The sequence below is a fragment of the Danio rerio genome, chromosome 19, assembly GCF_049306965.1.
Source record: "Danio rerio strain Tuebingen ecotype United States chromosome 19, GRCz12tu, whole genome shotgun sequence".
Classification (NCBI taxonomy): Eukaryota; Metazoa; Chordata; class Actinopteri; order Cypriniformes; family Danionidae; genus Danio; species Danio rerio.
The window spans coordinates 44,150,343-44,171,466 of NC_133194.1; the positions used below are offsets into that span (position 1 = coordinate 44,150,343).

The 21,124-nt window shown below is 36.6% G+C and overlaps 2 protein-coding genes across 2 annotated transcripts in view; one reads left to right on the forward strand and one right to left on the reverse strand.

Moving 5' to 3' along the window:
- The window catches only part of trioa (trio Rho guanine nucleotide exchange factor a), a 784,286-nt gene that overhangs the window by 90,710 nt on the left and 672,452 nt on the right, over nt 1–21,124 (reverse strand). The window lies entirely within an intron of this gene.
- dlx6a (distal-less homeobox 6a) overlaps nt 1–21,124 on the forward strand; it is a 47,521-nt gene that overhangs the window by 9,849 nt on the left and 16,548 nt on the right. The window contains exon 2 of the mRNA XM_073930514.1: nt 11,175–11,290. Coding sequence (XP_073786615.1) covers nt 11,284–11,290 — 7 coding nt within the window. The 5' untranslated portion in view covers nt 11,175–11,283. The remainder of the gene's footprint in view (nt 1–11,174; nt 11,291–21,124) is intronic.

Genomic DNA, 21,124 nt, shown 5'->3' on the forward strand with positions numbered 1-21,124 from the left:
TTTATTAGGTACACATGTCCAACTGCTTGTTAATGCAAATTTCTAATCAGCCAATCACATGGTAGCATTTTGTCATGTAGACATGGTCAAGACAATCTGCTGCAGTTCAAACTGTGCATCAGAATGGGCAAGAAAGTGATTTAAGTGACTTTGAACGTGGTATGGTTGTTGGTTCCAGACGGGCTGGTCTCAGTATTTCAGAAACTGCTAATCTACTGGGATTTTCACGCACAACCTTCTCTAGGGTTTACAGAGAATGGTCAGAAAAAGATCAAATATCCAGTGAGCGGCAGTTCTGTGGGTGCAAACGTCTTGTTGATGCCAGAGGTCAGAGGAGAATGGCCATACTGGTTTGAGCGGATAGAAAGTCAACAGTAACTCAAATAAGCACTCGCTACAACTGAGGTCTGCAGAAGAGCATCTCTGAACGCACAACACTTCCAACCTTGAGGCAGATGGGCTACAGCAGCAGAAGACCATACCAGGTGCCACTCTTGTCAGCTACAAACAGAAAACTGAGGCTACAATTCACACAGGTTCACCAAAATTGGACAATAGAAGATTGGAAAAAATGTTGCCTGGTCTGATGGGTCTCGATTGCTGCTATGACATTCGGATGGTAGGGTCAGAGTTTGGCATCAACAACATGAAAGCATGAATCCATCCTGCCTTGTATCAACGGTTTAGGCTGGTGGGGGGGATATTTTCTTGACACACTTTGGCCACATGAGTACCAGAAGAGCTTTGTGTCAATGCCACAGCCTACCTGAGTATTGTTGCTGACCGTGTCCATTCCTTTATGACCACAGTGCACCCATCTTCTGATGGCTACTTCCAGCAGGATAATGCACCATGTCATAAAGCGTGAATCATCTCTGGTTTCTCAAACATTACAATGAGTTCACTGTACTCAAATGGCCTCCACAGTCATCAGAACTCAATCCAATAGAGCACATTTGGGATGTGGTGGAATGGGAGATTCGTAACATGGATGTGCAGCCAACAAATCTGCAGCAACTGCGTGATGCTATCATGTCCATATGGATCAAAATCTCTGAGGAATATTTCCAGTACTTTGTTGAATCTATGCCATAAAGGATTAAGGCAGTTCTGCAGGCAAAGGCGGTCCAACCCAGTACTAGTAAGGTGTACCTAATAAAGTGGCCGGTATTTTGTAATATTTCATTATATATATATATTTTTTTTTTTTCCCACTTCCCTTTTAACTTAAAATCTTAATGGAAAACCTAGAGGTTTAAAACACAGTGGAAAAGTATTACAAATGTAAACCAATCCGTTTCTTGGCCTGCACTGTGTACTTAACTGTGATTCTTCAAGGTATTTTAATATTATCAAATTATCATTGTTTTAAATATTCCTGACAATAAACTGTTAATCTGACATCTAACATTTTCACAGTACTTTTTTGTATTTTTTCGTGAACTGTACAATTATGCATTTTTGATGAGAACAAAAGAATGCCCCAGTTATGTCATGACTCTTGGTCAACTGACAGAATTCAGCCCTCGAGTGTGGATGTGAGAACAGCATGGATCAATTTCTCTTCTTGTTAAAATGTGTCCCTAAATGCCACCAGTAGTTACGGCAGAGGACCACATACGTTGCGTCTAATCCATTCCATGATTTATCAGCACATGCAGCCTATTAATGTTCTCTGTGGAGAACACTGCAGAGACGCCCAGACTCTGGCTGTTCTGGTGGTTGGAGCAAATCTGTTTGGGATTATAGAAATAGTGGTGCGGGAGGCAAAGAACCGTCCAAAATCCCAGCAATGGTAGAGAAACCCCAAACAGCTGTCTGCAGGATTTGTTGACATTTCTCTGCTTTGCATATTCACTGCTTGTTCGAGCTCAGTGATTTTATACGCTTCGTGATGTTTACTGCCGTTCAGTGTTTGGCTTTTACTGTAGTTCCTTCACTGAAACTTCATGTGTTTTAGCACGTCCCTTTCTGTCTGTCTGTCTGTCTGTCTGTCTGTCTGTCTGTCTGTCTATCTCTGTCTGTCTGTCATTTAGTAATTTGTTGTACCAATTCATTAATTAATTGTTCTACTTTTATTGTTCTATAATTATTATTCTATCTATCTGTTCATCTGTCCCTTCGTCTTTCCGTTCGTCTATTCGTCTGTCTGTCATTTAGTCATTTGTTGTATAGTTCTGTCAATTAATGTTTCATCTGTCTATCTATCTATCTATCTATCTATCTATCTATCTATCTATCTATCTATCTATCTATCTATCTATCTATCTATCTATCTATCTATCTATCTATCTATCTATCTATCTATCCATTTATCCATCCATCCATCCACCTACCTACCTGTCTATTATGCTATCTATGTTTGTTTTTCTGTGTTCTATATCATTCTGTTTATGGCTCTATGCATGGATTGCTTCATTGATTTATTTATTGTTTTGTCTGTCTCTTGTTTTATCTATCCATATTTCGTTCTATCAATCTTCCTATCTATTGTAAGTTTTGTTTTTTTTTGGTCTGATCCATCCCTCCATCCATCATCCATCCATTCATCCTTACAATCCATCCATCCATTCAATCCATTCATCCGTTCAATCCATCCATTGTTCAATCCATCCATCCCATCATTCAATCTATCCATCCAATCCATTGTTCAATTCTATCCATTGTTCAATCCATCCATCCAATCAATCATTCATTTCTGTCCAACGTTAAAGCCATCCCTCAATCCATCGTCCAATTATATCCATTGTTCAGTCCATCCATTCAATCAATCATTCAATTCTACCCAACATTCAATCCATCCATTCAATCCATCCATTCAATCTATCTGTTCAATCTCTCCATCCGTTCAATCCATCGATCATTTAAACCATACAATCCATCGTTCAATTATATCCATCGTTCAATCTATCCAATCAATCGTTCAATTCTATCCAATGTTCAATCCATTTGTTCAATCCATCCATCCGCTCAGTCCATCCATCATTCAATCCATCCAATCCATCATTCAATTCTATCAATCATTCAATCCATCCATCCAATCCATTGTTCAATTCTATCCAATGTTTAATTTATCCATTAAATCTATCTGTTCAATCCATCTATCCATTCAATCAATCCGTTCAATCTATCTCATTCAATCCATCCATCCATCCATCCCATCGTTCAACTCTGTCCATTGTTTAATCCATAGTTCAATTCTATCCATCGTTGAACCCATCTACCCAATCCATAGTTCAAAGTCTATCCATCGTTCAATCCATCCATCTTATCCGTGGTTCAATCCATCCATCCATTCCAACGTTTAATTCCATCCATCTGTTTAATCCATCCATTTAATCCATCTGTTCAATCCATCCATCTGTTCAATCCATCCATCTGTTCAATCCATTCAGTCAATCTTTCAATTCTATCCAACATTCAATCCATTCATTCAATCTATCTGTTCAATCCATCCATTCAATCCATCCATTTGTTCAATCTATCTTGTTCAATCCATCCATCCCATCGTTCAGTTCTATCTATCATTCAATCCATAGTTCAAATCTATTCATTGTTGAATCTATCCATCCAATCCATCATTCAATTTTATCCGTCGTTCAATCCATCCATCCAATCCATCATTTAGTTCTATCCGTTGTTCAATCCATCCATCCAATACATCATTCAATTCTATCCATACATTTAATCCATCCATTCAATTCATCAATCCGTTCAATCCATCCATTGTTCGTTCCATCCATCCAATCCATTATTCAATTCTATTCATCGTTCAATCTATCCACCCAATCCATCGTTCAATTCTATCCATCATTGAATCATCCATCTAATCCTTTATTCAATTCTATCCATTGTTCAAGCCATCCAATCAATCGTTCAATATCCATCGCTCATTCTATCGATCAATTCTATCCATCGTTCTGTCAAACTGTATATCATTTCTCATTATTATTCTATCTATCATTCTATTGTCTATTATTCTTTAGTTCTATCGTTCTATCTTGTATTGGTCTGCCTGTCTGTCTGTCTTGACCAAGATACAGATCCATTCATCTGTTCACCTGTCCATCTGTTTGTAAGAAATAAGCAAGTAAACAGATAGATGGATGTTAGCTAGACTGATATATAGACAGACATATAACATTATCGGTAAAATCTTGCCTTCTAGGCAGAACAACAGATGTCAGATATGTATGTATTCCACTCTGCTGTTTTAAATGTATTGTCCATTCATGCAAGCGAGAGTGGTGCCGGCATAATGAAAGAGCGAGACACATGAAAGCATGAAAGAGAGTCAAACTTCCCCTATCTGATGTCATTTTCAGATCTTGGGCTCCTCAAACCGAGAGAGAGGTCAGGAGCGAGGCTCTCATATTCACCTTGTGTCCTCCTCTCCCCTCCTCCTCCGTCACCTCCCAGCTTTGTCATCCCATCCCTCTACTTCGCTCCCATGGCACTTCTCTCTTTTCTTCTCCTGTTCGCTCTGACAGCTCCTTTCATCCATTGTCTTCCATCGTGCCTTCAGCTCCGGCTCTCTCGCTGCTCCTACACGGCAGGCACATTCACATTCAGTCAGCACCAATCATTACTTTTTTTCTCCCTTTTAAAAAGCAGAAATCAAATGCTGAAAAAAGATTGATTGGGGTGCGTTTGTATGGTACAGGTGTTTTTGTAGTAACACCGTTACAGGGTATTGTCAAGAAAAATGCCACAGGAACTGCTTTTTTGTGTTGATAAGATTTTATAAAGGTTTTTATTCAACATAGAAATGGGACTTTCGACTCCATGCCTGATTTCAGAGACTTGTGTGTTTTCTGTCAACACCGAAGCTTCGTTCACCACAGTTGAATTGGTTGAACAATAGAACTGATGATTTGAGGTGAGCAGGCCTGATGTGATGACTTAATTTATGCAAGTGAGAGCAGAGTTCAGCATTATGCAACACAACTTCAAGACATTAAATCTGATTTGGTCTACATAATGTTGTGGTTGAGTGTAGATTCAGTTCAATTCATGCTCCTTTATATAGCGCTTTTACAATGTAGATTGTGTCCAAGCAGCTAAACATAGAAGTTCTAGTAGATTGAAACTGTGTCAGTCCAGTTTTCAGAGTTGAAGTTCGGTTTGGTTTAGTTCTGTGTGGTTTAATTTTCACTGCTGAAAGTCCAAACACCAAAGAGCAAATCCATCATTGCACAGCTCCACAAGTCCCAAATCAAGCAAGCCAGTAGCAAGAAAGAAGTTCACCAATTGACGAAAGTAAAGGGAAAAAAAACTCGAAACCAGGCTCAGTTGGGTATGACCATTTCTCCTCTGGCCATACTTCTTGTGCAGAGCTGCAGATGGAGGAGAAATTCTTTCTAGTCTGTAGTGTTTATGACTTGATTCTACACACATACAGAGATAAGCACACAAATGACAGAAACTGAGCATGTATTATTTGTTGTTAATACACAATGCTTTGATACCTCTACAAAATTAGCATTTTAGAATCTTTAAATTTGCTGTGTTATTTTTAGTTTCATTTCAATCTAAAGTCAAACATCCAGGAATTTTTGCTGGTAATAGCAGTAGCACAGTTACTAGGGAGACTGGCTGTAGAAACGCCTACTACTGACTTTATGACATGGTCTATTTATAGGGCTATCCATTAAACCTGCAGATAAAAAGTTACGAATGTCAGAATTAGGCAATGGGAATTAGCTGTTTTATGTGATAATCTGACCATTCAACCATGTTTAGTAGAATATTTGTGTCTGTTTTTGACTGGCAGTTTTTAGTTTTTTTTTACTCCCTTTTTTGTGTCATAAACAGGATCTATGTCCGAGAGATTACATATTACTTCTCAATCCATCATTGATTGATGTTTTTAATAGCATTTATGATCACGTCGCCAGAATCTTTAGCAGCTTTTCCATTATTGTGCTGAATGTAGACCTGTGATGATAACAGTTTTAAAGGTATAACGTGGTTTGGAAAAGTCAAGGTTTTAAATCCGCCAAATTTTTCTGCTATACCTTTCCTAAGGTATAAATAAGATTTATTTATTTATTTATTTTTTTAGGACAACAGTGTCTCCGGCAGTAAAGATATTCAACGCTGGATATCAAACAAATTGTAATGACATCTGTGTTTTTGAAACTAATGAAGACAGCAGAAGAAAATGATTCATTTGAATTATTCAGTCTGACATGTTTACTGACACAATATACTTTAAATGTTTCTCAAAATAAAATATATTGTGTTCAAAATAAACTAATTTTTTTTTGTTTTTTACCCAGACATTTGAAAAAAATATATTTTTGAGCAGTAATCACAATACCGTGAAACAGTAATATTTTTATCAAAGGTTATCATACCGTCAGAATCTTATACCGGCCCATGCCTAGCTGAATGGTTCTCTTTGCTTAATAGTTCCATTCTCTGCTGATCCAGGACAGTGACAGCACAGAGATAGTTTCATTTTCCACCGGAGCTCGCTGGAATGTAATACAAATGTGCCAGTTGTTTTCTTGGTATTGTACATCTAATGTAAACAAACTCTTTTTTTCTGATATTTAAAGTGAAAACACAGTTGGAACGGTTCGTGAGGCTGATTTATATTCCTGCTACAAGCGCACGTGTATGGTCCGGTGCAGCCTTCATGCAGTCGCATAACCCTTGCCATGGCTGATGCAGACATTGACACACACCTCTCAAAAAATGTAACTAAACGTCGCAATGAGGCATAGAGCAAGCTCTGTGATTGGTCAGCTAGTGTCGAGTCCCATGAAGGAGCTCCAGATGGAATTGTTTGTTTTGTGTTTACCTTGTGTTTAAAGTTGTTGCATGTCTGCTGGCTCCCGCCTCAGAATGAGCGAGTTAGAGCTACTTGTACATTTAAGGTAGTGTTCAGGAAAAAAAACACCCGTGAAGAAACTCGACGAACCTAGCATAACCTACTGCCAGCTAGCATTTTATAGATGTTGTTGCAGAGCAACACAAACAGCACAAAGATGTATAAATGCACGGCTACGTGCAAGTCATGCGTCATGGGTCACGGCGATCGCTCGATGCAGAAGTATAAACCAGGCTTTAGAAACATCCAACATGACAGTGAAAAAGCAGCTTTTTTTGTCCCAACACCCATTGTGATTAACAAATCACTGCAACAGTCCAAATCATACTAAGGTTGTATCTTATCTTGTTTCTCTGAGAATGCAGGACATTTTCTATTTTTGAAATATCTTATAAAATCATTTTTAGAAGCTCTGTAGAGGGGAATACTAGATGATACTAGACTGTTTACAAAGCATACACTATAATGCCTCTTACATTATGATTAGCGATTGTTGCACACTCTGAAGCGTTTGCGTACTCCCACAGGCCTTGATTACGTTGCCCTGTGGAGTCCACTTCCGAACCAGATCCTCCAAACTAACTTATTGCCTGTTTCCTCAGTACACGGCAGGGGCCAGTTGTTAACGTTAATAGATCAGCTCAACACGGCTCTGGTCTTGTTGACGGATGTCCTGTCAGGGCTGCACATGTGAGATTAGTTTCCCTCTACAGGTGGCTCTGTCTAGTGTCCTCCACTGCCATGCTGTAGCGCAGCCGATCATGCCTCAGGCCAGGGGTTTCTAAAACACCCCTGTGGGAGAATCAGCTCAGCTTTTAATGCAGATGCAGTGCGCTTAAATACACCCCAAACCTCTACTTTACTGACACACACACACATGCACACTCTCCCTCCCGCAGTTGTGTTATTTTTGGCTCTCTTCAGGACATATGTCATCGGGGAGTGCGTGCTGCACACGGTTAATTAGTCTACCTCAAAGCAGGAATAAAGCACAAGATATTTAATAGTGCTCTTATAGTGCCGCTTGTCACGAACACGTGCAACATACTGTGTGAAAGCAAGTCAGCGGCAGAACCAACAGTGGGACCTTAAAATGTCAGCGCTCTGATTCATGGCCAAAAGCATTCACACAAAAGAGTTTTCCTCCTCAATCATGACTTGTAAGTATTTATTTGATATAATCAAGAGGACAGAGTGGTGTTTGTCCCTTGGTGTTTGCCGTTCGGCCTGTCTGGAACAGGAAACGTGCGGTACTGGGAGAGTTCGCTAATGTGTGATAATTTATTAGGCTATTTTAGATGCTTATGCAAGTGTCAGGTTGTTTGATTTTCAGCAGAAAGCCAATAAATCCAAATCTTGCAGTGATATAATGTTCTAGTTTATGCATTAAAGTAACTAAAAGAGCTCACCAGACCATGAATTTGTCCTGTAACTTTTTTTGAAGTATACAAATTTACATTTTGATTTGTGGGTAAGTGACTAATCAGAATGTCTATGATAAAGACAAGTCTTGTTTGTTTAAGACAAGTATTCATTTCTTAAATATAGTTTTTTTGTAACTTTAAAAGGTTTTACCTTTAAATGTAACACTTGTTATGTGATGCAAAACTAATAATATACTTTTGTTAAGCCTTGCATAAATGTGGGATGCATCTCTTAGGATTTCTTTTGTGTTTTGAAGTGTTTTAATAAATATTAACAGTGCTTGAAGTTAACTTTTTTGATCATCAGCCACTGTGGCAAGTAGTTTTCCAATGTTTTAAGTAGTGGTGGGCCGTTATCAGCGATGAAAAAAAAATATCGCCGTTAATCTATTCTCAAAGTTGAGTTGGGAGCTGGTTCTATTCTACGCAAGCTATGATGACTTTCACCTTGATATCCTGGCCGAATTGCACTGTAGGTGGCGAGAACGAGTATTCAAATCTGTGTGGATTCCTCCTGTGAAATTATCACATCAAACATTTCATGCTAACATGGATGCAGTTCACTAGAGTGAACTCTCTTTTTAGAGTGAGCTTTTTAAAATGAATGGCAGTGAATGAAAGTCAAACCTCTCTGAGGTTCAAGTCCAAAGGCATGCACTATAGGTGAATCGGATAGGCTAAATTGCCTGTAGTGTATGTGTGTGAATGAGAGTGTAGGGTGTTTTCCAGTGATGGGTTGCGGCTAGAAGGGCATCTGCTACGTAAAACATATGCTGGATAAGTTGGCGGTTCATTCCGCTGTGGCGACCCCAGATTAATAAAAGGAATAAGCCGAAAAGAAAATTAATGAATACCAACACAAATTTTCATAAAGAGGAACTGAGAGAGAGAACTGGTGTATTCAGATTAATGTGTGAAGTTTTTAATGCATTTTGAGATCTATATAAATAAACTAGCATCACATCAGTGACCTTAATTCAATACCAAGCTGCAGTTTGCACTTCTTTTGTCCACTGTGTCCATCCTTGAGGTCATTCTTACTGTTAGCCTCATCCAGGACATGCGTTGTTGTCAGACTGAAGGCTGGCCGGGTTTGGGCATGTGATAGACATTAGCGCTGGGAGAGAAGTCCAGATCATTATGTTTAAGAGCTTTACAATGCTCATTAACAGCTTTCTACCACAGTCCTGGCAGGGGCTCCTGGCTCCTGCAGCCTTTGGCCTGACTCTGTTAGAGCCTTCTTTCTCTTTCTAAAGACAGATTTTAACCCTGACAGTCCTTTACCTGACACACTCACAGTCAGAGCTTCTTCACGGAGTTCATCCTCTTTCACAGTCTAACAGCTAGCGTAAAGCAAGGTCAAAGCAGCGCTATATTAATGTACTGTCACCATCCTCCTCTTTAAGCACTTCATCAGGAGTTTCACCAGTGATCAGATGCACTGATGCCGGTGCATTGCCACACTCATACCTGTTACATATGAGGCCCCGTGGCCACTACTGTTATTTTCATAAGACCACTTAAGACCCACTAAGATAAACACACTACCGCTGAGAAGTCTTTAAACAATTTGTCACCGAACAGTTTCCAGACAAAGTCTTAATTTAATGCATCGAAATAAACCCCAATTCATGTAGAACGAGAGGGAGAGGTCTTGCATACTATATTATGTATATATATATATATATATATATATATATATATATATATATATATATATATATATATATATAATCATAATTAAGTTATGCAAATCTAAATATTTGGTTTCCTGTGATACAAGGGTCCAAAAAGGGTGAAAACTTCATGTACAGTAAGTATTATGTAGACATGTCTGCATAAATATAGGATGCCTTGTACTCAATGTATTATTTAGTTTGCATTACGTGTCAGAATAATATATCCTGTTGAGCTGTTTACTTTATGGCTTAGTTAATGTCGAAATTTAAATTGTCATTAATAACTCACCCTCATGGTTTTCCAATTCTCTGAGACCTTCTATTATCTTCTGAATACAAATGAGGATATTTTAGATTCAATCATCATTTAAAGTCCATAAAAACAAAAAAAAAAAACTTCCTCAAAACAGACAATATGCCTTCAGTGGCATATAGTCAAAAATAGGGTGATGCAGGTACAGCATCACATGAGGTACAGGTGAATTGGGTAGGCTAAATTGTCTGTAGTGTATGAGTGTGTGTGTGGATGTTTCCCAGAGATTGGCTGGAAGAGCATCCGCTGCATGATAAGTTGGCGGTTCATTCCGCTGTGGCGACCGCGGGTTAATAAAGGGACAAAGCTGAAAAGAAAATGAATGAATAAACAGAAATATCAGAGAGCTCTCGGATTTAGTCTGAAGTATCTTAATTTGTGTTCTGAAGATTTGTGAATGAATGTTGGGTTTGGAATGACAAAAGGATGACTAATGGCAGTTTTCTCTTTAAGTGATAGTCATTCATTCATTTTCTTAGTCCCTTTATTAATCCTGGGTCGCTACAGCGGAATGAACCGCCAACTTATCCATCAAGTTTTTACAAGCGGATGCCCTTCCAGCCGCAACCCATCTCTGGGAAACGCACACACACTCATTCACACTTATACCTTTATGAGTTTCTTTCTTCTGTTGAACACATAAGAAGATATTTTTATGAAAGCTAAAAACCTGTAACCATTGACATCAAAAGTAGGAAAAACACATACTATAGAAGTTATTGATTTCCAACATTTTTTAAAATATCTTTTTTGTGTCCAACGGATGAAAGAAACTCGAAAGATTAAAAAAAAAACTAAAGTGTGAGTAAATGAAGGATTATTTTTGGCCGAACTTAAAGCTCACGTGTAATCTTTTGAACTAAACTTAATTAAATTCATCTTAAATGTAAGTAATTCTGTTCATATGTCTTTTTTTACAGTTTTAGTGGTACTAAAGTAAACGACAACGTCTGTCTGCTGAGTTAATGTGCATAGCTGCGCTCCAGGTTGTCTGTATGCGCAGAAAGATGTCATCACGGTGAAAACTTCATGTACAGTAAGTCACTCAACAGCTTGATTGGTGTATATTAAAATGAATGACTTTTCTCAACTTTATGAGGCAGTGTGTAATGTACCTCAGCTCGTTTGTAGCTTTAATTCTCCCCTCAATTCAGTGTGAGGACTTCAGGGATGGCTGCATATTTCAGTGGAGACATTTGAGTGCTGGAAAAATGAATTCTTCTTAAGTGCTTTGCTGTGTTGGTCACCAACCTTAAAAGATATCCATAAAACCCAATTCCCAATAGGGTCTAAAATATGATTTATGAAACCCTACTTATTAGCGTGTCTCACTTTAAAATGAATTAGAACTGTTCTTACTTTCTTAAAGCAGCAGTGGCTTCTTTCTGCATAGAATGGAGGCTTGTAATTTTGACAAGTTTACTAATCACCGGCTCCAATGCAGGTTTTGTTGATGGGCCAAAGTCGAGAAACATTTTTCATCATCATCATTCATTCATTTTCTTTCGGCTTAGTCCTTTATTTATCAAGGGTCGCCACAGCGGAATGAACTGCTAACTATTTCAGCGTATGTTTTACACTGCGCATAGCCTTCCAGCCACAACCCAGTACTGGGAAACACCCATATACTCTCACATTCACACACACTCATACACCACGGGCATGTCTAAAGCGCATGTCTTTGGACTGTGGGGGAAACCGAAGCACCCGGAGAAAACCCACACCAACATGGGGAAAACATGCAAACTCCACAAAGAAATGCCAACTGGCCCAGCCTGGACTCGAACCAGCGACCTTCTTGCTGTGAGGTGACAATGCTAACCACTAAGAGACCGTGCCGCCTTTTTTCATCATCATTTTAGGTAAAAAAAAGATTCTGAGCAAAAACATAATGACTTATATATTTTTATCGTGACTTAAGACCTCAAGATCATTGTAATAATAGTTTAAATAACAACAAATTTGTCAGGCATATTAGTTTGATGACATTTTCAAATACTCCATTTAAGGTCCAAACCCTAAATGCTAACTAATAAAACCCAAAAGAGTAATTTATACTAATGTTAAGTCTTTATACGTTGCCACTGTCCTTAAAACCATTATCCTTTACCCATATGTCAGCAAGTTTTATAAAAATGTAAAATATAATTACATTTACAACATTCCCTTAATTTTTTATATATATATATATTTTAATAAGTCCTGGTTTGGTATATAAATACACCTGTTACACCGAATGACTATGGTACATAATTTCACCAATGTTTTGACAATTTAATTTCACAAAAATTATTCGAGACACAAAACAAATCTGTTGTTGTCATCGTCATTTAAAGGCCACTGACTATAACAAAGCAAACTATTTTAATGGACGCCTTCTTATTGTAGTTGCAAGACAGACTGACTAGAGTCTGTATGGTCTTAATACAAGCCTAGTGTTACTTAATGACAGTTTCTGATAATCTATAATTGCAGTATCACATAAATGGAAGTAGAAAATTGGTGTGTCTGTTTCTTGCTATTGTACAATTCATTACGATAATTGGTTTGATGTCCAACAGCCTGATTGTTTGCGAATTAGAGCAAAACACCTGGACTCGGGCTCAGAAATCTAACAGGACACTTATAGGTCTTTATTTTGTTGGTGGAGGAAATGAATCCCTCCAGTCTTTTTGTTGATTCGAATCAAAAGCGAAACAGGGCAAGCTCGCAAAAGCGTTTATCCTGCACAGAAGGGCTGTAAATGTTTTATTTAAAATGCCCGAGCTGAAAAATCGCAAAGGAGCACCAGTTTGTTTTGGCGTGTGTGGTTTGTTCCATTCTCCTGTGGCTGCAGACTACTGGTCTACTGCCGGTCCTTTATTGACTGAATCTCTCACTGTGAGGAGGGGAAAAAACGACTTTGTATTATAACCGTATGGAGGGGGAAAAAAAATGTTGGCAGCGGTTTTTATACAGCACACTTTTTAAAAAAGAGAGACGGTCCTGACCACAAGTCATAAACCATACTTTATTTAAACTGGCGCTCACCCATTATTTGTTCATAGGGCTTTCTGTCTCACAGAAATAATGTTCCAGCGCTTTCGGTTTTTAGGGGAGGGGCATGAGGACTTGGATAAACTGTTGCCAGGTGTTGTTGCCATGACATTCCATTATGCCATTCCATGTTGCTTTGATCGAATCAGAGGTGTGAATATTCAGAAAATATGTTTGATGATTGTCTGTGCTACTTTTCAGATCCATCAGCAATACTTTACAATAAGGTCACATTCATTAATATGAGCAATATATTGTAACACTGATCTTTGTGAATGCTATTTAATAACTAGGGTGTCTGCAGGGTCTTAAAAAGTCTTAAAATATTTAAAATTAAATTCAGTATAAGTCTTAAATTCACAGAAATAATGTATTGTAGGTCTTAAATCATTTTAATCAGGTCTTAATTTTAAAAGTTGACAAAGTTAACCAATCAGGCCCACACCCATCCAATCAACAGCAATCTCTCTAATATATATATTGAAGTTTTTTATTACAAAAGAGAGGATTTCACAACAGCTGTTTCACAACATTTTACGGCATTCGTTTAATAAAATTATCTAATCAGGAAAAGAAAAATTTCTATTAAAAACACTTACACAATTCCTCATGATAATAACAGCAATATATCCCTTAACATAATCTTCCATTTACACAAAAACTATTTACAGAAGATAGTGTGAGTGGACATAATATTTATAAATAGACATAAAACTTAAGGTTTTATAGCAGTAACACATTAGTTATGCTCCTTTCATTTGGACCTAAAGCAAACAAATATATATTTTGGATTATCCGTGTGCTTTTCTTCATAATAAATATACTTCTAACAATGTTAAACTTTTCATTTAAAAAAAGAAACATTATGTTGACAAAAGTATATACAACCAAAGTTTTCTTGTTTTGACACACTAAAATATGTGGTTAAGAAATAAATACATTTGTTTTTTTCCAATTGCATTTGATTCAACTGGGCCATTACCAAAAATCCCTAGTGTTTTGCCCCATAGTCTGAGATCTCATGCATAATGGTCTTAAAAACTTTTACATTTGACTTGATGAAACCTGCAGAAACCCTGATAACAGAAATACACTGCTCAGCTTTAGTTCATGTTATCTCAAACACATGAAGGAACATTTTCAGATGCAACATTTTTTATTATTAATCGTTGGTTATTTTATTCTGCAGATGTGTGTTTGTTCTGATAATGTATTGTTTCTTAGCACCAATTTCCAAGAGTTTTTTTTTGTTCACTCAGCCTCAGACATTTTAGGTCAGTGCAACTGATGTTTTTAAAAGTTGAGTACACGTCGGTGCCAATGGTGTAGTGGTTAGTGCATCGACACGTGGCACTCCTGTGTTCACGCTGACCTGAGTTCGATTCCCACCTCAAGGTCCTATGCTGATCCCTCCCCTGTCTCCATGCTTTCCTGTCTATACTGTCCTATCAATTAAAGGTGAAAAAAAATGTTGAGTACATGAGAAAAAACGAAAGGAAATAAGGATTGTTTTTTTTGTTTGTTTGTTTACTCAACTTCAGGCATTCCATTTCTGCAGACAAAAAATGTTCAGTTGGCACAACTTCAAAGTTTTGTACAAGAGTAGTTCACCTCTCCAGAAAACTAATTTAAAAGATCTTATTTTAACCCAACTAACTGTTTTTTGTATTACTGACAAATAATTGTAGGTCAGTGCAGCTGATGTTTTCAAAGTTGAGTGAAGAAGAAAAAATGAAAGGAAATAAGGATTATGTTTTGTTGTTGTTGTTCTACTGACTTAAATTTCTTTACAGTGCAGGATAATACAGTCAGGCTAGGAGCTAAAGAAGCACTATAGAATAGAAAATCTGGAGAAATTATTAATGTAATGCCAAAACGGTGTCCATAGCTGCCAAAAATCATCTGACTTTTGATATATGTCATAGGTGAGTTTCTCGAGTGGGAATAGCTTGAATACATTTGACAATCACGTTTTAAAGTAGGGTACCTGAGGAGATGACCACAATAAAAGTACCAAGTTCTTTGCCAGATAAATCGAAATTAAAACAATTGCGTCCTTTGATTTGAATAATGTACTAACATATTTTAAATTAAAGATATATTTTGGCCCAAAATGAAAATGTACACACTGATTACTTACCTTGAATTGGTTCCAGATCTTTACTGAAATACTATTGAAATCAGTAACTACTGGTTTGCAACATGGGCTTACATTTGTGTTCGACAGAAGAAGTGATAGAAATGATAGAAATGTATTTAACAAGTTTATTCACTCAATAAGTGTGTACTTTTTATTCATGTTTCGGTTTTTGAACATTAGAATGGTTTAAGATTATGTTTTCTGAGCAAAAAAATTATCAGTTAATAAATAATTATTAGCTAAATAATCACCATAGAATAGAAATAAGGAGAAGTTATTAATGTAATGGCAAAAAGGTGTCCAGAGCTGCAAAATCATCTGACTTTTGAAGTATGAGTTTCTCGAGTGGAAATAGCGTACATCCTTGAGACAACCACATTTTAAAGGAGGTACCTGAGGAGATGACCACAATAGAAGTATACATTTTTTGCCGGATAAACTAAGATTAAAAACCAATGCAACCTTGGATTTGAATAATTTACAAATACATTTTAGATTTAACAAATATTTTGCCCCAAAACTAAAATTTGCACACGATTACTTACCTTAAATTGGTTCCTGATCTTTACTGAAATATTATTGAAATCAGTAACTACTGGTTTGCAACATGGGCTTACATTTGTGTGCAACTGAAGAAAGAATGTTAACGTGGAGAACAAGTAAACCATGACAGAATTTTCACTTTTGGGTCAACTATCTCTTTAACATTAAGAAGATGAATTAATATTAGTCATTTTTACTTCAAGCAGTCAGCAAACAGAAGCGTATTTAACACGTTTATTCACAGAATATGTGTACATTTTTATTCCTGTGTCGTGTCAGTTTTTGTAGAATGGCTTAGGTTTATATTGTTTTCTGAGATAATAAAGATCATTGTCATTCATTTTGACCATAAGATACAGAAGACAGAAAAACAAGAATCATTCATTAAAAGACTTAATCTAAGGATAAAAAAGCAAACATTAATTGTCCATTTAAATCTTTATACAGATTTCTAATAAATAAAACATCTTGATATAATTAAAACATTAAAGCTCTTGATAAAAATACATTTTAATCTCTAAAAAAATCACTTTTTTATTCACTTTATTCTTTAAAATATTCCACACAAAAAAAGGTCAGAATAAGTATTAATAGCCATATGACTTTTTATTTTCACAAAAAATTGGAGTTACACATGAACTTAAATTTAATACTCTTTGCTTTGTATATAAGCAAACCATGACATAATTTTCACGTCTTTTAACTCTTTTAACATTAAGGTGAATTAATATTGTTGATTTTTAGTTTAAGTAGTCAACAAATAGAAATGTAATTAACAAGTTTATTCACAGAATAAGTGTAAATCTTTATTCAAGTGTCAAAATGTCTGTACATTAGAATGTGCCTGGTTTAGGTTTATATTCTTTTCTGAGCAAAAAATTAGCATTGTTCTTAGTTTTGACCTTGAGATACAGAAGACAGAAAAACAAGAATCTTTCAATAAAAACCCAATCTAAGAATAAAAAAGCAAACATTAATTTTCCATTTAAATCTTTATACAGATTTCAAATAAATAAAAACTCTAGATACACATAAAACATTAAACCACTAGATAAAATATATTTTAATCACTTTAACATGACCTTTTATTATTTTAAATAGTCCAAAAAGAAAAGATCAGAAAAAGTATTGTTTGCTTATTTGACTTTTTATTTTCACAAGAGTTAAATTTACACATAGACATGAATTTAAAACTCTTTACTTTGTATATAAGCAATCCATGACATAATTATCATGTCCTCCATCTCATTTAAGGTCATTTTTACTTTAAGTAGTCAACAAATAGAAATGTATTTAAAAAGTTTATTCACAGAATAAGTGTAAATCTTTATTCAGGTGTCAAAGTTTCTGTACATTAGATTGTGCCTGGTTTAAGTTTATATTATTTTCTGAGCAAAAAAAAAAAAGATCATTGTTGTTAATTTTGACCTTGTGATACAGAAGACAGAAAAACAATAATATTTCAATAACAGATTCAATTCAATTCAATTCAATTCAAAAGACAATGTTACTATGTTTTAGATGATAATTTCTCTACAGCTCCTTAACTCTTAAACAACCAGTAGATTATCCATGGCTGTAATAACCCAAAAATCAAACATTAATTGTCCATTTAAATGTCAAATAAATAAAACCCTCTAGATAAAAATACATTTTAATTACATTTTTAAATGTGTGATGGAAATTTCTAATACTGATGGTTTATATTGATATTATAGATTGATTAAGAATTTGTAAAAAAAAACAAATGCATTATAATCATTGGGTTATTACAGCCATGGATAATCTACTGGTTGTTTAAGAGTTAAGGAGCTGTAGAGAAATTATCATCTAAAACATAGTAACATTGTCTTTTGAGCCAATCCTTGGGATCCTTTTGCTCACAGATGGTGATAAGTAAAGCTGAAGTAAATCATCGTGATTCATTAACATGCACTGTTTTAAACACATTTTAAACTTGTTAAACTCATTCTTGATCACATTTGATGATGGTTGATGATCACAGAGAGCTGAACAGATCTTTTAGTCCCAGTTGCTTTGCACACGTCCTGTCTTGTTGATATGATTATACGCATTAATATGAAAACATGTTAACACGTGGCTGTCAATCAATTCAGTGGGCAGGGAAACTGCACTCCTACATTACGTTGCGGTTGGCCTAAAAATGGGAGGGATTTGGATCCTTTTTTTAACATCAGGAACGTCATAATATTGTCTTAATATTACTTAATATGACTGTGGACACACTATAGCTTCTGTCCAAACAGCTTTAAAAAGATGATTTTCATCATAGGTGCCCTTTAAAATGTACACTTTGTGAACAGAAAATAATTTGCCATTACATATGATCTTTTATTCTTGTAAATATTCCAAAAAGAAAAGGTTTGAATAAGTATTTAACATTTTTAACTTGTTATTTTCACAAAAGTTACTTAAAACATCAAGGTTGAATTTAGACACAAACGTAATGAACTTAATATGCTTTTATTTGTATGTAAAATTATTTAATTCTGATTCATAAACTTAAATGCTTGAGAATTGACAGAATTTGTAGCTTAAGAATTCAAATATTTAACTTATCAGTCAAAAAACAAGGCGCAAGTGAAATTCCTCTGCATCCACATTAGCAGCATCATCGAAAACCTGGCAACAGTTGCCATTAGTAACACCAGTGAACTCCACCCCTTTTCTCTTCTCGTGCAGAGAGAAGACAAGTCCATCACGTAATGCTGTTTGTTAAAGCTCTCCAACTCGGAGCGCTGGCCCGAACGACCCTCTCCTGACAGCTTCCTCATTACCTTTTAATGTATTCATGCATATTCCTCCTCGCTGGTAAGGCCGTCTTGTGTAATGAGAGGAAACAGCGAGCCGCTCTGTGCTTGGGATCACGCAATCCTCCCTTCATTTCGATTAACAAAACAAGTTGCGGACGGCAGGATCTCCAGGGTATCGGCAGCTGAATTTCCTGCAATATGACAGAGAGAATATTGGCGCGTCAGTGGGACACCTCAGCGACTCTGGGAGACGCTATCATTATGTGTGTTGGCAATCACCAGAGCTGAATTTTGTGGCGGAAAATGAGGGAGGCCATGTCAGCCTTGCTAGCGTGTTGTGAGTGGCCTGAAATGCATCCGCTATGAGAGTGGCATTCTGTTTACCGCAGCAGGGGGCAAACATGAGAGCCTGGGCATCGATGGTGAAATGAACAAAATACATACATTACAACTTCAGCGCTCTTCCTTCTGGAAACATAAAAGAAGCTGATTTCAATATAAATAGAACGGAGAGCGTGTCTTTACATCTACTTTGATTGTCACTTTTCAAGCCGTAAAATACCCAGAGGCCTTTCCGTGGCCCCGCTCGCATGTCAATGCTAATTTTCCCCCGTGTTGCCAAGGGAAACACATTGGGGAGCCTTGATTTTTCCTACTCCGGTCATCGAGCCGGCGTCTTTTCTTCTCAGACAGCTCGCCTGAAATATCTCTCGATGTTGGACAATCAAAAACAGGAGAACATCTCGAATCAGCTTCTCGGAATCAACAATGATGTACAGTATTCATTTTGGCTGATAAAAAGCATCCCGCTGTGTCTTTCTGGAGAGGTAATTTCTCAGAGTGCCCGTATTGTGAGCGAGAGCCCATTGTGATACTTACACAAATTCGAGCGAATCAGTCTCACAGTTTTGATAGGAGTGACATCGGTCCGTTTAAGAACTCAGGAGGGCGTAATCTGAAAAAGGCTAATTCAATACAAGTTGCCAGACAGCCACTTTGGGGTACCAGATATTTGGAGCTGCTGTCAGATGCATACAGCTGTTTGCTAGTCTGTAAATGACCCGTCTCAGTCTCTCTGGCCTGTCTCTGACTGACACATTGTGCTGGATAACTGCCGGTGCCGCATCTCGTCCAGCATGTGGTTACGTCCTCAGCTACTGCACTCACCTATTCAGAGGTTACTACGGGTCAGGATTTCAGTGGCGTAGTTTCGCTCATTCTCCTTTTGTTTGCTGTCTCTCAAAAGACGTTGGTTTTGGTCTGGAGATGTTGTTTTTAGAGATTCAGCAATGCTAGTTTCTCTTCTAAACATTGTCTGCAAGTATTGTATGTAAATATCACCGTGATGGGAAACTTGGAGATTTGTGTGTGCAGCTGCACAATGCAAATGGATATAATTATATATTTGAATTGGAGAGATAGCAGAGCTGATGAGAAAAGCAGTGGGGGTCCAAAACTCTGAGAACAACAGGGGAAATTTCTTCTTTAATGCAACATTTTTAATTGCTTATTATATTGTCAGCATAAAGGAAATTGTGTCTTTTGTGCAAAGTTGTTAGTAGCGAGATGCAAGTCTTAAATATAGATCTGTTTTTATGATGTATCTTTTTTTAAATCCCAAAGTTTTATGATTTAAACATAAATAATAAATAACATAAACAGTGGCGCAGTGGGTAGCACAATCGCCTCACAGCAAGAAGGATATTGGTCCGAGCCCCGGCTGAGTCAGTTGGCATTTCTGTGTGGAGTTTGCATGTTCTCCCTGTGTTGGCGTGGGTTTCCTCCGGGTGCTCCGGTTTCCCCCACAGTCCAAAAACATGGGGTACAGGTGAAATGGGTAAGCTGAATTGTCCGTATAGTGTATGTGTGTGAATGGATGTTTCCCAGTGATGGGTTGCAGCTGGAATGGCATCCGCTGCATAAAATATGCAGATTAATAAAAGGACTAAGCCGAAAAGAAAATTAATGAATGAGTAACATTAATAAATGAATAAAAATATTAAAAGATCTTTAATTTGTCAGATTTAACCCTTTAACTAACCCACAAAGAATAAAATGATTGGATTGCATTTCTTAACTCTTAATGTCGCTAGTTAACACACTCTGTGATTTTTTTTTCAGCACATCACATACTTTCTAAAATATCAATCTCTACCAAATGGAAGATGTGTTGGTTTATGGTATGAGTACCAAAGTTAATGCTATAAAAATTTTAAAATATGTTGTGTAAGACCAATTTATTAAAAAAACATTCAAAATAAAACATTTTTGAACACTAAATCATCTTTATTTTTTGAAGTATGCTGTAAAATATTTCAGTTTCTCATTTAACATGTTTTTTCGTTTTTTTTTTTTTTTACAATAAAACCAAAATCAA